The 15,682-nt window shown below is 41.6% G+C and overlaps 1 protein-coding gene across 1 annotated transcript in view; it reads right to left on the bottom strand.

Annotated features, from left to right (window-relative positions):
• DLD (dihydrolipoamide dehydrogenase) overlaps positions 1-15,682 on the bottom strand; it is a 29,376-nt gene that overhangs the window by 5,612 nt on the left and 8,082 nt on the right. Inside the window, exons 3-8 of the mRNA XM_039247242.1 lie at positions 14,860-14,939; positions 14,306-14,374; positions 13,659-13,728; positions 11,675-11,775; positions 10,749-10,892; positions 10,247-10,348 (exon numbers count right to left, since the gene is read on the bottom strand). Coding sequence (XP_039103173.1) covers positions 10,247-10,348; positions 10,749-10,892; positions 11,675-11,775; positions 13,659-13,728; positions 14,306-14,374; positions 14,860-14,939 — 566 coding nt within the window. The remainder of the gene's footprint in view (positions 1-10,246; positions 10,349-10,748; positions 10,893-11,674; positions 11,776-13,658; positions 13,729-14,305; positions 14,375-14,859; positions 14,940-15,682) is intronic.

The following is a 15,682-nucleotide window of genomic DNA, read 5'->3' as shown; positions in this document are numbered from 1 at the left end:
CTAAAATAAACAAACGCTAAAACAAAAAAAAAGGTATCAAGGATACATAAACCTTGATAACATTATGCTAAGTGAAGACGACACTGAGATAAATGCTACATATTGTACGAATCCCACTTAAATGAAAAGGCCAGAATAGGCAATTCCGGAGTCACAGAAAGTACTTAGCGATTCCAGCGCCTGCGAGAAGGGAGGAATGTAGAGTCACTGCCAATGGGCACAGGGTTTCCTTCTGAGGTGACAAAAATGCTCTGGAATTAAAAAATTGGTGACAGTGGGGATAAGCACCAGGTGTTACATGGAAACCAACTTGATGATAAACTATTTGTAAAAAAAAAAAAAAAAAAAAAAAAAAAGTGGTGACAAATGCACAACTATGAACACCCTAAAAATCACTGAATTGAACACTTTAAGTGGGTACAGGATACAGACTGTATCGCAATAAAGGTGTTAAAAAAAACCACTCTGTCAACCTAAATCAGAAAGAAACAGAGTATCTCAAACCTATGCTGTACACCTGAAACTAATACTATGTCACTTCAACAAAAAAAAATTTTAAAAAGAACATGTGTGATATATATACATCTATAGGAATATTCAGCCACACACACACACAAAAGAACAAAATCCCAACATTTCCAACAACAACAACAATAGTAAGAACGTGGGAAATAATACACGTCCCCTTGCAGGCTGTGACTCAGAGCAGAGGACAGTGAGCACAGCTGGCTAGGCGCGCGCCTTACTCTTCAGGAAACCAGATTTTGAAATCCTTAGAGACAGGACAACTCCCATGGCACCTAGCAGAGAGCAGACGTCAGAGCTCACTGGATGCTAGGTGCTGGATGTTTTATAGGTTCCTACTTTACTAAATCCCAACTATAATCCCATGAGGCAGTTATTCTTACTAAAATAGGGGTTTATATATGATGAATCAACTAGTTCTGAGGAGCTTTCATTAATTTAACAAGGACATACAGTCATTAACAAGCAGAGCTGAAATTCAAATTTAGATCTGAATTCTAATACTTTGTATGCAAGTGGAATGGAAAAAGGTAAACCATGAAAAAATAAAAACATAGTCACACGAATAATCTTTATGATAAGAAAGTATGACTACACAGTAAGTTATTTCTAATAAGTTTAAATTTAAAAAAAAGACATTTGTGAAAATATTCAATATAGCGGCACCTGAAATATGAAGATGTTTGAAATGACCCAAGACTTGTAAAAATGCCCCAAAGCAAAAGTACTGAAAGACAGAAATACTATTCAGATAGTATACTTACCAAAAGAAAGTAAATCTATGTTATTTTTTCTTGCTCGTTTTATCCACCCATAAGAACAATTTTCAAAGTGGAGTGAATAGAGGAAATATTAAGATAAGAAAACTAGTCATTTTTTGTAAGGAGTGAAGTGGAGTGAATAGAGGAAATATTAAGATAAGAAAACTAGTCATTTTTTGTAAGGTAACTCTCCAGTCAAATCAAATCATAATCTGGTAACAGACGCTGTCTGTCAGTAAACACGGAACTTAATCAGCATAAGGGGACTGTCACAAACGGTGGACAGGCAGTATACTGCCTAATATTCTGCAAAGTGAAAAGAATGGATTCTGAAATCTATTTCAGAGGTCACTCCCTGCTAAGACTAAAACAGATTATTAGACAGCTGGTTTGAAAACCATTAGACACTGCCACAGCTGTTCCAAACAGGTCGTGTAAACCATTTTCTGAAGGCTTTTCTGGCCTGGATAATAATGTAGGATATTTTTATTATCAGCAAAGTTTACCAAAAAAATTCTCATATCCTATAAATGTGACAGATCTATGGTGATTCAAATACATTTATTAACAGGTTAAAAAGTGTACAGTCAGATGGCTTTCTATACTTCATAATGACATGAACGACACCAGAGATGGCCTCATTAACCACGTTAGACAAATCAGATGATGTACCACATACTCAGTCAACATGCTTCCCAGATTTATTTACACATGGCCAAAAAAAGCAGTTGAGTGTAAAGATGAGAAAATCAAGAAAGAGAAAAAGTCTGGAATAAGGGTACAAGTGAACGTTAGATTAAAGCAAAGATAAAGGTTCACAATCATTGATTTAGATTTACTTCAGTTTAAAAACTCAAGAATTCCTCAAGCAAAAAATGTCAAGGATTCAACTGACTACAAACTCAACAATCTTTAAAAAAAAGAACTAAATTGATCTTAAAGGATGTTAAAAGAAGTATATTACATATACAAAGAAGTTCTATTATCCAGAGTATAATGCTTAGTTTTGATTTTTAAAGTTTATTTTGACAGAAAGAGGCAGGGGGAGAGAGGGACAGAGAGAATCCCAAGCAGATTCCACGCTCAGTGCAGAGCCCTTCATGGGGCTTGATCCCACGGGAGATGGCGACCTGAGCTGACATAAAGAGTTGGACGGACACTTAATCGACTGGGTCACCCAGGCGCCCCTATTATGCTTAGCTCTGAACACCATGTACACATGATGCTGACAGGCCAGAGTGGGCCAGAAGGATGACAACAAAATAATGGATCTGGTACCCACGAGACCCAGAGGAGAAGCATTAAGGAAAGCGACAGAGATTCGAACATGAAGGACAGTCTCTGCCTTCAAGGAGCGCATAGTCCTGTAGTACAGACAGACATAAACTAACAAATGCAACATACTGTTAATCAGTGGGCGATACAAAGACGTAGACATACCATACCAGAGACTCACAGACAGAAAGACTTGTACTTTCTCAGAAAAAAAGGAAGTCTTCGCTAAAAAAATAGCTTGTAAGCTGACATCCGAAAGGTACTTATTATATTAACATATGTTTACTCAACAATACTAATAAGAGTTAACATATGACCACTTATTTCGTACCGGCCGCTGTGGAGCAGCCAGGACCTCTGCCCTCGGGCAGTTTAGGATTTAACGAGAGGCACACATGAAGCAGGAGTATCAGCGATGTGAGAGCGATTCGGGAGCACGTACAGGTGCAAGGGAGCACTCGGCAAGAGCACAGCGGGCACGTGGGGCAGTGGAGGAAGGCTCCGAGTGCAGAGACCTGTGGGTTCTGAACAGAAGGCCTCGAGTTAAAGCAAAGAGCACGGCTTATTCAGAAACGGGGATCTCGTTCTACCCGGAACACAGTCTGGGAGGAAGAGCACCTAGAAAGGAGGCTGGAGGTCTGAGCCAGCGCCATGTCATGTGAGCCTTTCAACAACAGTGAAGGCTGAATTCATCCTAATGACTGTAGTTAGTGAAGGGTTTTTAGCAGAGAAGGGACAGGATGACATCTGTGTTGTAGAGGACTTCAGGCCCTCTGGGAGATTAGGTCAGAAATGCTGCGGGCCTGAACGGGGATCTAAGGAGACGTGTGAAGAGGCGGCTGTACTCAGGACATCTAGGTCCCCTAGTATCCCATTAGGACCCGGGGACTCAGTATGAGGCACGATGGCATCAGGGAAGTCATGTGTCATCATTCCCAAACTTCCTGCTCAAGCCTCTAGATGTGTGGTGAGATGACTCAGAGACGAGAAATACTAAGAAAGAAACGGTTTTGTTTTATTTGGGGGTGAACGAGGGAAAAGGGGGAGGGAGGAGTTAAGGTATAAATGATGGTCTGTGGGACCTACAAGCAGAAGTGCCGGTTGGCACTTAGACAGGAGTGGCCACGACAGCAGCCCAGGAAGACCCTGAACTTACGTCCCGCAGACACACGTACGGCAGCGCCTCCTAAAGACCCCTCGAGGACGGACTCAACAGCTTCGCACGACGACGGGTGGAGGGACCACACGCAGGACGAGGCTGAGACACGGTGATGACGGGAAACGACCCCACCACTCCAACTGCAGTAGGGAGAGACGGCACCGAGGAGCCACGTGCAAATTCACCCACCCGGGCTCACAACTAAAATCCCACAACCATTCAAAGAGAAGAATGACTATGGAAGTGGAGCAAACTCATTTATTCAGCACAGCAGCATGGGCTACACGGCGGAGGAGCTTCTGGAAAGCTCTCCAGAGACGCAGACACTGACAGGCACCACTGTGCACGTCCCCTCTTCACCTTGGTAGTGCAGACAGGAGCGGGCCCAGGCGCTCTAACCGGCCTGCTGACTCAGCGAGCCCTGGGCCCCAGCCCACGCCTACCACGGGTCCAGCCGTCCAACTCGGGCTGCCCCAGCACAACACGCACAGGGAAACCCCCAGCCCGCGCCCGCTACAGCTCCATCTCCAGCTGTCCAGCCAAGGCAACGTGGGGGCGAAGCAGCCGGGCACCCCACCCATCTGGCCAGGGAGCCCCGTGGAGTGTTGCAGCTGGCACCCACCCCAGCTCCAGCCAGCCCACCAGGGGAGCCCAGCACAGAGAAGCCCAGGACCTGCCAGGCCACATCAGAGTCAGCTCCAACTGTCCTGTGAGGGTGGCCTTGGTACAAAGCAGCCCAAGATGCCCCAGTGGGTGCCTGCTCCAGCTCCAGCCAGAAAGCCAAAGCCATCGGGCACATGACTTCTATCCCAGGGGAAAGTCCCACACAAGGCCACTCCTTCAGAGAGGTAGCCCTTTTGCCTAATTCACAGAAACAAACACAGAAAGCCAAGTAAAATGAGGAGACAGAGGAATATGCTCCAAACAAAAGAACAAAAGCAAACAGCAGAAAACAAACTAAAGAAAACAGGAGATAAGTAATCTACTTGATAAAGAGGTCAAAGTCACAGTCATAAAGGACTAGGAAGAAGAGCGGATGAACTCAGTGAGGACTTCAACAAAGTAATAGGAAATATGAAAAAGAACCCATCGGAGTTGAAGAATACACTAACTGAAGTGAAAAACACACTAGAGGGAGTCAGTGGTGGGTTAGAGGCTGCAGGAGACCAGTTCAGTGATCTGGAAGACCGGACAGTAGAAAGCACCCAGGCTGAACAGCAAATAACTAACGAAACAAGCAATAAAACAATGAGGACAGGCTAAAGGAGCCCTGGGACAATATCAACCAAAAAAACACTTATGTTGCAGGGGTCTGGGAGGAGAAAGAGCAAAACCTTGGCAGAAGGTTTGGCAGAAAATTTATTTGAAGATATAAAAGCTAAAAATGTCTCTAAACAGACATCCATGTCCAAGAAGCAAGAGAGCCCCAAACAAATGAAGCCGAAGAGGGGTAGAAGCCGAAGACACACAACAGTAAAATGTCAGAAATTAAAGACAGAGAATCTCAACAGCAGCGAGAGAAAAGCAACGAGTTTCATAGCAGGGAAACCCCATAAGGCTATGAGCTGACTGTCCAGAAGAACCCCTGAAGACCAGAGGGGGGTGGCAGCAAATGTTCAAAACCTACAAGGAAGCACACTCTACCAAGCAAGGCTGCCATTCGGAACTGAAGGATAGACAAAGCTTCCCAGACAAACAAAAGTTAGGGCAGCTCCTCACCAATGAACCAGCGGCCCTACAAGAAACGGTAAAGGAAAAAAGACCATACCTAGAAGAAATTATAACACACACAAAAAAATTTCACTCGTAAAAACATAGTAGAGATAGTAGTTCAATTACTTACAAAGAAAGTTAAAAGACGAAAGTATTTATTTTATAAATAAAGTATTAGTCAAGGGGACTCCATTAGAGAATGTAAAATAGAACAACATACGCATAAAACAGCAGTGGGCAGTAAAAAATGCAGTCCTTCTAGCAGGCACTCAAACTTAAGCGACCATCGGCTTAACACAGACTGCTATATACTTAGATGTTACCTATGTACCTCATGCTAACCACAAACCAAAAACCTGTAACAGGACAAACAAAAAACAGAGAGAGAAAGACAAGCATAACTATACTCAAGAAACTCATCAATCACAAAGAAAAAGAGCAAGAGAAGAAAGGAACAGAGAAAAACTACAAAAACAATGAGAAAACAAGTAACGGGCGCCTGGGTGGCTCAGTTGGTGTGTCCAACTTCAGTTTAGGTCATGATCTCACAGTTCGTGGGTTCGAGCCCTGTGTCAGGCTCTGTGCTGAACTCTTGCTCAGGGCCTGGAGCCTGCCTTGGATTGTGTGTCTCCTTCTCTCTGCCCCTCCCCTGCTCACGCTCTGTCTCGCTCTCTCTCTCTCTCAAAAATAAAGAAATAAATGTAAAAAAATATTTTTTAAATAAAAAAATAAAAGAAAACAAGTAACAAAAGGCAGTAAGTACATACCTATCAATAATTAAATGTAAATAATCTAAATGTTCCAATCAAAACACAAGGCTGACAGAATGGATAAAAAAAAAAAAACAAGATCCATCAATAAGCTGCCTATAAGAGACTTGCTTCAGAAAATACAGAACAAAAGGGAAGGCATGGAAAAAGATAACCTATGCAAATGGAAGGCAAAAAAAAAAGCCAGGGTATCAACACTTAAATTAGATGAAAGAGACCTCAAAATAAAAATAAAATAAAATATAAAGACTGTAACAAAAGACAAGGGCATTGCATGATGACAAAAGGAACAGTCCAACAAAAGTATATAACAATTACAAATATCTATGCACCCAATACTGGAGCACCTAAATATATAAACGTAAACATGTACACAGACGAAAAGACGTGATACAGTAACAGTAGGGGACACCCAACTTGCATCAATGGAAAGTACGGAAACTGTGTCTTTGAACAAGACAGCAGACCAGATGGACCTAACAACATTCAGAACATTCCATCCAAAAACAACATTCTTTTCAAGTGCACATGTAGCATTCTCCAGGACAGGCCACCAAAAAGGTGTCACCAAACTGAAGAGTAAAATCAGGGGGGCCTGGGTGGCTCAGTCGGTTGAGTGTCTGGCTTCTGCTAAGGTCATGACCACACGGTCTGTGAGTTCCAGCCCCGCGTCGGGCTCTGTGCTGCCAGCTCGGAGCCTGGAGCCTGTTTCGGAGTCTGTGTCTCCCTCCCTCCCTCTCTCCACCCCTCCCTTGCTTATGCTCTTGTCTCTCAAAAATAAAAATTTTTTTTAAAAATTTAAAAAACCAAAAAAAGGATGATTCACCATGATGAAGTTAGATTTAATTTATTCTGGGGATGGTCCAACATCCTCAAATCAATCCACGTGACACATATTAACAAAATGAATTAAGGATGAAAATTGTCATGATTGTCTCAACAGATGCAGAAAAAATTCTGACAAAATTCAACTTCTGCTCATGATAAAACCTCTTAACAAAAGGGAGTCTAGAGGGAACATACCTCAACATAATAAAGGCCATATACGACGAACCCACAGGTATCACCCTCAACAGCAAAAGCCTGAGAGCTTTTCCACTAAGGTCAGGAATGTGGCAAGGACGGCCCCTCTCAGCACTCTCATCCCGGCCACAGCAACACCAGGAAGAAAAGGCATCCAAACTGGTAGGAAAGAAGTAAAGCTCACATCTGAGGATGACACGACACTATACACAGAAAACCCTAATGATTCCACCCAAAAAAAGCAGGAGTTTCAGCGATGTGAGAGCAATTCGGGAGCACTCGGCAAGAGCACAGCAGGCACGTGGGGCGGTGGAGGAAGGCTCGGAGTGCAGAGACCGGCAGAGGTCAAATGATCACAACGAATGGATTCAATGAAGATGCAGCACACAAAAATCAGTATGTACACATTGGTTACATTTCTATACACTAATATAAAAAATTAGCAGAGCGAGGAATTAAGAAAATAATTCCATTCATAATGGTACCAAAAAGAATGAAATGCCTAGGAATAAACTTAACTAAGAAGGTGAAAGACATATACTCTGAAAATTTTTAAACACTGATGGAAGACCTACCATGCTCACAGACTCTCCAAAGACTCACTGCAATCCTATCAAAATACCAAGAGTAATTTTCATTGAACTAAAACAAATAATCTTAAAATCTGTAAGGAACCACAAAAGACCCATAACCGCCAAGCAATCTTGAGAAAGAACAAAGATGGAGGTAACACAATCCCAGATTTCAAGATCAATAATAATCAAAAAGTGTATTAATGGCACAAAAGAGAGACACAGATCAATGAAACAAACTAGGAGGCCCAGAAAGAACCCCATGCTGCTGTCGTCTATGATAAAGGAAGGAAGATCACGCAATACGGAAAAGACAGTCTTTTTAATAAATGGTGTTGGGAAACCTGGACAGTCACATGTCAAAGAATGAACCTAGACCACTTTCTTACACAAAGATAAACTCAAATGGATTAAAGACCTAATGTAAGACCTGAAACTATAAAATTCCTAGCAGAAAACAGGTAGTAATCTCTCTGACATAAGCTTCAGCAACATTTTTCTAGATCTGTCTCCTCAGGCAAGGGAAAATTAAAAAAGCAAAAATAAACAACTGGGACTACACCAAGATAAAAAGCTTTCGCATAGCAAAGGAAACCATGAACAAAACAAAAAGGCAATCTACTGAACGGGAGAAGACATTTACAAAGGATATACCCTATAAGGGGTTAGTATCCAAAATACATAAAGAACTTAACACAATTCAACATCAAAAATACAAATAACCCAATTAAAAACAGCTCCTCTGAGCTGACAAGACACTTTTTCAAAGATATACGGATGGTCAAAGACACATGAAAAGATGCTCAACGTTACTAACCATCTGAAAAATGCAAATCAAAATCACAATGAGATACCACCTTATACTTGTCAGAATGGCTAGTATTGAACAGTGACAAATAACAAGTGTTGGCAAGGATGTGGAGAAAAAAGCACCCTCAAGCACTGCTGGTGGGAATGTAAATTGGTACAGCCGCTCTAGAAAAACAGTACAGAAGTTCCTCAAAACATTAAAAATAGAAAAACCATACCATCCAGTAATCCGCTACTGGGTATTTACCCAAAGAAAATGAAAACACTAATTCAAAAAGATGTATGCACCCCTATGTTTACTGCAGCACATTTACAACAGCCCAGATACGGAAGCAACCTAAATGTCCACTGACCAATGAACAGATAGAAGATGCAGTTATATATACAATGGAACACTATTCAGCTATTAAAAAGGATGGATTTTTCCCATTTGTGACAACATGGACAGACAGAGGGTGTGTTATGCTAAGTGAAGTAAGTCAGACAAATACCACATGATTTCACTTATATGTGAAATAAAAAAAAAAAAAACTAAAAAAACACAGAAAAAGACCCATCAATACAGAGAACCGGGGGTTGCCGGAGGGGAGTGGAAGAATGGGCAAAAAGGGTGGAGTAGTAGAAGGCACAGGCTTCCGGTAACAGAATGAGTAAATCACGGGGATAAATGGCACAGCACAGGAAATGGGACAGTCAGCAGTATCGTTATAGAGCCGTGCGGTGAGAGGGCAGCCGCATCTGTGGCGGGCAGAGCACAACATACAAGACTGTGGAGTCACCAGGGTGTACTCCTGAAGCTAACAGAACATCGTATGTCGACTATGCTTCAGTTTAAAAAGAAGAGCAGGCAGCTGGATGTAGCCAGGACTAGACGGGATGATGCAACAAGGACGCAGGGGACCCACACGAGCGGCTAATGTGATGGGCTGTGGAGTCCAAGCGGGTCAGGAGAGCAGTCAAGACAGGACATGCGGAGAGTGAACACACCGAGGGACCTAAGGGCCAGAGTACCTGATAAACCACCTGAGAAAGCCTGAGTAAAGAGCAAAGGAAGTTCTTGTTAGAGAATAAAATGTCTGAATTTGTGATTTCGAAAGTAAAGCAGCTCTTAGTGCTACCAAGGTACAACAGCCCCGGGAAAGATACTTAAAATGGAGAGAGGAGGGCCCTGGTGCTACAGGAAAGTCGCCAGACGGGCAGGAAGGGAGAGCGAGGCAGGCAGGAGAGCATGAGCCAGCAAGGTACTCAAGGGAATTGCAAGTAGTCTGACGAAACCTAAGCGGGATCGAGACGAGGAGGGAGAGGGAAGAGCCAGATCACGGAAGTCGTATCTGAAACGCAACTGCTCAGGATGAGAACGGTCTCCTGAAGGACTGAAGGGCGGTCAGATTTTTTAAAAATCCGTTCTAGGAAACACAAAGGGTAGAAGATACAGGGAAGCAGATTTCAAACTAAAAGAGAATGTTCTAATGACTAATGATTACAGAAATCGGTTGTCTTAAAAATGACTAATTACTAGAAGTGTTTACGCAAAACTCCATGTTGATCTGCCTACAGTGCTGTGGACAGAATCCAACAGGAGACCAGAAGCTCCTTCCAAGTCCACGAGGCCAGTACTAGAGCAACGGCGGTACTTACCAGCTCTACGCCTATTACTCCCGCGCCAATGACAACCATCCTTTCTGGAACTTTTTTTAAAGACAAGGCACCTGTAGATGACACTATTGTATCTTCATCAATCTATAATAAAATATATACAATCAAAATTATTTGGAAAAACGTACTGGTATGTAAATGAGCTCACAAAACATACTAAGACATTTACTTGTTTTGAGGTACCTATGACTCCTATCCTTATGCTCAATTTTAACAAATCCCATTAAAAATGCTCACTTAAAATTTCATCATTCGGCATTTCAAAACAAAATGGTCAATTTTAACTTTATAATGAATTCAAGTCTATCTTAATAGGAAATGTTCGATTTCTGGTCAAAATCACTGAAGAATAAAGACCGTTTCCCAAAGCTGTCAACATATGGTACTTCAGTTAGAAATTCCCCAAAGTTCATAAACAGCATGAATAAAGTAGTTTATAAAACACCTTCCTGAAGGAAGCTTATAGCAGTTGTAAAAAGCATACCGTGATTCCAGGGAAAGGAGTAACTTCTGAACCTGTAGCTATAAGAATATTCTTTGTATCAATAACTTGAGAGCTGCCATCGGCTTTCGTAACGGTGACCTGGTTTTTGCCCGTTAGCTTTCCATATCCATTTACATGAACAACCTTTAATAAAATATTTATAGATTCATTAAGTTTAAAATGATTTTGCAATTAAAAATCATGATTACGGGGCGGGGGGGGAAGTACTCTATTAAACAATACACCCATTTGGGTGCCTGGATGGCTCAGTCAGTTGACCGTCTGGCTTCTGCTCAGGTCATGACCACATGGTCCATGGATTCGGGCCCGCATTGGGCTCTGTGCTAACAGCTCGGAACCTGAAGCCTGTTTCGGATTCTACGTGTCTCTCTCTCTCCCTCCCTCCCCTGCACACTCTCTCTCAAGAATAAACATTACAAAAAAAAAAAAAAAAAAGATTTAAAAACTAATACACCGAGTACAAAATGCCTCCTTACTTAGTAAGGTTACACACGGAGCAGCAAAAAATTTGTTATATATGTCAGGGAACTCTATTTCAGGTTAGCACACAGTTCTAAATTATGTAAATATCCCCAGCAGGGAAAACAAAATTGGTGTACCCGGGTGGCTCAGTCAGTTAAATGACTGACTTCAGCTCAGGTCATGATCTCATGGTTCAGGGGTTCAAGCCCTCAGTCAGACTGTGCTGACAGCTCAGAGCATGGAGCTGCTTCGGGTTCTGCGTCCCCCTCTCCCTTCACCCCTGTCTAACTTGCGCTCTGTGTCTCTCTGTCAAAAATAAATATTAAAAAAATAAGAGTAAGTACTCCCAAGCACCAAGTTCTAAGGACCTCAGTCTATCAGCATAAAGTAATGCTTCATGTGTACGGAGCATAAAGTAGGCATCTGCACATTAAAACACTGACCTTATTCTGTTTGAATAAGTGGGCGATTCCACCAGTTAAAGCTTTTACCGCTGTACTCTTCTGTTCCATCATCTTCTCTAAATTCAAGCGAACTTCAGACACTGTAATTTGTTAAATAAATCTTTAGTCCTTAGCTAAATTCTTGAAGCAATGTGATATTTTTCACTAATCAGGTCTAGAAAATTTCAGCTTAATGCTTACAGAACTGTAAAAAAGGCAGTGTTAAAACTCCTCATGCAGTAGCTGCTATAATAATCATAACTCACAAACAGGCCAGCAGCAACACATCGCAGTAAATAAAACTTAGCCAACATCGTAAAAAGTGCACCTTTGGGGAAAAAGCATTCCAAAACACACATTACATCCCACTGTGGCAACATACTCATTCTCAAAACACTTTATGATGATTTTAAGTCTGGATGAGAATTAAATAGAGATGGCAAAGTAAAACATCAGCTGAAATTTTTTTTTTTTTAATTTTTTTTTTTTAATGTTTTATTCATTTCTAGGAGAGAGAGAGAGACAGCGTGAGCAGGGGAGGGTCAGAGAGAGAGGGAGTCACAGACCGAAACAGGCTCCAGGCTCCGAGCTGGCAGTCAGCACAGAGCCCGACGCGGGGCTCGAACCCACGAACCGCGAGATCATGACCTAAGCTAAAGTCGGACGCTTAACCGACTAAGCCACCCAGGCGCCCCATCAGCTGAAATTTTAAATAAAAACAATTTCATGAGACAAAAACAAAAATACTCATCTGAAAACTTTAAATATAGAAACTTAATATAAATGAGTTTAATCAACCGGATTTAATCCCTCATTTAGGGGCGCCTGGGTGGCTCAGTCTGTTAAGTGTCCCACTTCAGCTCAGGTCATGATCTCACGGTTTGTGGGTTCGAGCCCCACGTTGGGCTCCACACTGCAGAGGCTGCTTGCAATTCTCTCTCTCCCTCTCTCTCTGATCCTCCACCACTTGCATGTACTTTCTCTCTCCCAAAATAAATAAACTTAAAAAAAATCCCTCTTTTAACTCATAATTCTGAAGCAACAATAGAAGAAAACAAAGCAGCTCAACTCAACAGAACTTTAGAAGACAGGGATCTTAGCAATCCACATATGCGACCATCCTGTATCTCAGAGACGAGCACACAGAGACCCTGAGAGATCTGATTTACCTGAGGTCACAGAGCTAAAACAAGAAGCTTTGCCTACAATGCAGGTCTCTTGACTAACTCTGTTTCTTCTTTCCTGAGTCAGGAAAGTGGGTTTTGAGTCTCCCTGTCATCTACTCTGATACGTTTGCTTTAGTGCGTATGTATCCCCTCTATCCCCGCTGGACGGCCTACTACGGCCCATTCTTTCAGAAACTGCTGCAACAAACTAGTGAAGGAAAAATGATTATCCCTCCACACCCACTGGTACGTTTAAGTACTTCCTAGAACAGACTACCCTTCTGGATGGGTCGGTCAACAACTGGTGAGAAAGGATGAGATGAAAACAATCCAAAAAGAACGGCAGGAGACAAGACGTGCCGACGTAAAACGGAACCCCCTCCTTTCACACCAGGCTGCGTCCCGCACTCTCTCTCCTTTGTTCCTGTTGCTGCCGAACGGCCAGGCAGACCTTCCTTCCTTCCATGCCACCTGCCCACAGCGCTCGGGAGTCCAGTGCCAACGCCCACCCCGAGATCTCCAGGTTTCAGAAAAATTACAACTGCCTCTTCATACACACACACACACACACACACACACACACACACACACACACACACACAGCAGACCTCATACAAAAGTTGTCAAAGGAACTGAAGATGTCATAGTAGAAATCTGGATTTAAGCCTTAAGTAAATCTCTCTACATTTCTAATATCTTTTTACTCTTTCCTCAATGAAACACGTACTACGCACTCATTACACACACAGAAGTCTTTAGCCAGAAGAGTCAAGTCAAATGTGGCTGGTATTATTGCTAAATATGAGAGGTATACTTACTTTCAATTCCCCTAGATGCAAAATCTTTTCCATGGGCCATATGGTAATAATGAGAGTTATTTAATAAAGCCTAAGTAGATAAAATGATCAAATGTTATAAGACTATATACAATAAAAAAGCACTTAAGAAAGGACATCCCCTACATGCAACAGTACAAAGAACTACAACAATTCAGTTTCTGTTCTTATGTAATTACTCTAAGTCAAATAATAATGACATAATGTTCAACTATCAGGAATGAAAAACAAAAACATCTTTACTTTCTTTAAAAGCAAAGGAATAAGTACACTCTTCAGGAGGCAAGTGAAAATGGTAGTCACGTCTACATCCATCAAGCACCTGAAACAAGAATTTACTACCTATGAGCTGTTTTGCTGGTAAAGGAGAACTAAAGAGATACCACAGGACATCGGCGTCTGTTTGAATGGAAAGGCTAAGGGACCCCAAGACAAAGAAGCGATTTCAGGAATGTACGGTGGACTCGCGACAGCACTGCTGAAGCTTTTACCAGGGAGAACATGTTTTGTATTAACCCCGCTTGCTTATTTTTTAGTGACTCTATGAGTCTAATATTCTAGTCTTAAAACATCCTTCTAGTTGGTGGCTAACGAAAGAAACCTTTGCCCTGTACGAAACACACGCTCACCTTAGAAGGAATACAACCAACATTCAAGCATGTTCCGCCAAGTGTTTCATTTTTCTCAACGCACACTGTCTGCAACCAAAGAAGATATTATTTAACTGCATGTAGCCTACATGTTTCCGGTCCCTAAAATTCCCATTTATCTGACTTAATTCTTCTACAAAACAAGTTACTGAAGCTGTGTTTGTGAGAATGAAATACGGAGTCCCTTAAAATTTCTCATCTGAGTAACACTAAATGCAGGCTAACCCAAAAGTGAATTATTCTAAAAGACATTTTCGTTTAACATTACCAAACACATGCTCTCAGTTCTATTACTGTAGCTTCAAAGTGAAATTAGAAGCCAAACGTTCGAGTATCGCGGGGAGGTGAATCATGGACTTCACTATTTCATGAGACTACCACAACCGAGTAATACTCTTCATCCGTCTCGGGCCTAAATATACTTTATAGAATAAAAACACACTTACCACTATTACTTAGGTGCAAAGTATTCTGTGAATATGATCAACTCTTGCCAAATAAAAAGACCGTCCCTCGTCTGGTCTAATCCTTACCTTGAAGCCCAGCTGGGCGGCTTTAATAGCGGCAACATACCCTCCGGGACCAGAACCGATCACTGTGACGTCAGCATCGACTTCAATAAAAGCAAATGGATATAAACAGTGAACTGCTTAATACTGACCAAAAATAGAACATTAAAAAAAAAAATCTGATACTTTAAGCCTCCAAGAAAGTACAAAGAACTAGTTTTTCTATACAGTACTATTTTATTCCTAGGTACTTAACGTTCTTTGATGTCAACTAAAAATGGCATTTTTAAATTTAATATTCTATTTGCTCATTGCGACATATGGGAAATGCAACTGAGTCCTATATCCACTGTATCCACTGACCGTTTTGCTTAGTAACAACAAGACAGGCTTTCAGGGACTTCGGAGGACACGTCTGTATGAGGGAAACAACTTTGGAATCCGACAGACTTGGCCTCAAACCTCAGCTCTAACACGTATTAGTTGTGTAACCCACTGTCTTAATTTTTCTGTCATAAAGGAAATAACAACACTGCTTTAAATGACAAATGTTAGGATTAAATTTTGTATATGTCTTAGTACTGTCAATAAATTTAAGAACGATTCCACCCTTCACAGGTACTGTACTTGAGATACAAGGAGAAAAATCAGCTTCCCTGTAATACACGGCAAACATGTTTTGAACGTTATTTGAATCCTGATAAATTTCAAACAGTCTATGATAATAGGCTAACCAGAACATTAAATGAACTACTCCAGACATTTACCAAAGATAGAAAATTGGAAATTAACTTTGATCAGCAGCCTTAGTAATATAATAATTATAATACAATTATTCTCACTATTC

Source organism: Hyaena hyaena, unplaced genomic scaffold (genome assembly GCF_003009895.1).
Source record: "Hyaena hyaena isolate Hyena2069 unplaced genomic scaffold, ASM300989v1 scaffold_294, whole genome shotgun sequence".
In the NCBI taxonomy this organism is placed as follows: Eukaryota; Metazoa; Chordata; class Mammalia; order Carnivora; family Hyaenidae; genus Hyaena; species Hyaena hyaena.
The sequence above is the reverse complement of the archived record's forward strand: the minus strand, read 5'-3'. Positions and strand labels throughout refer to the sequence as shown.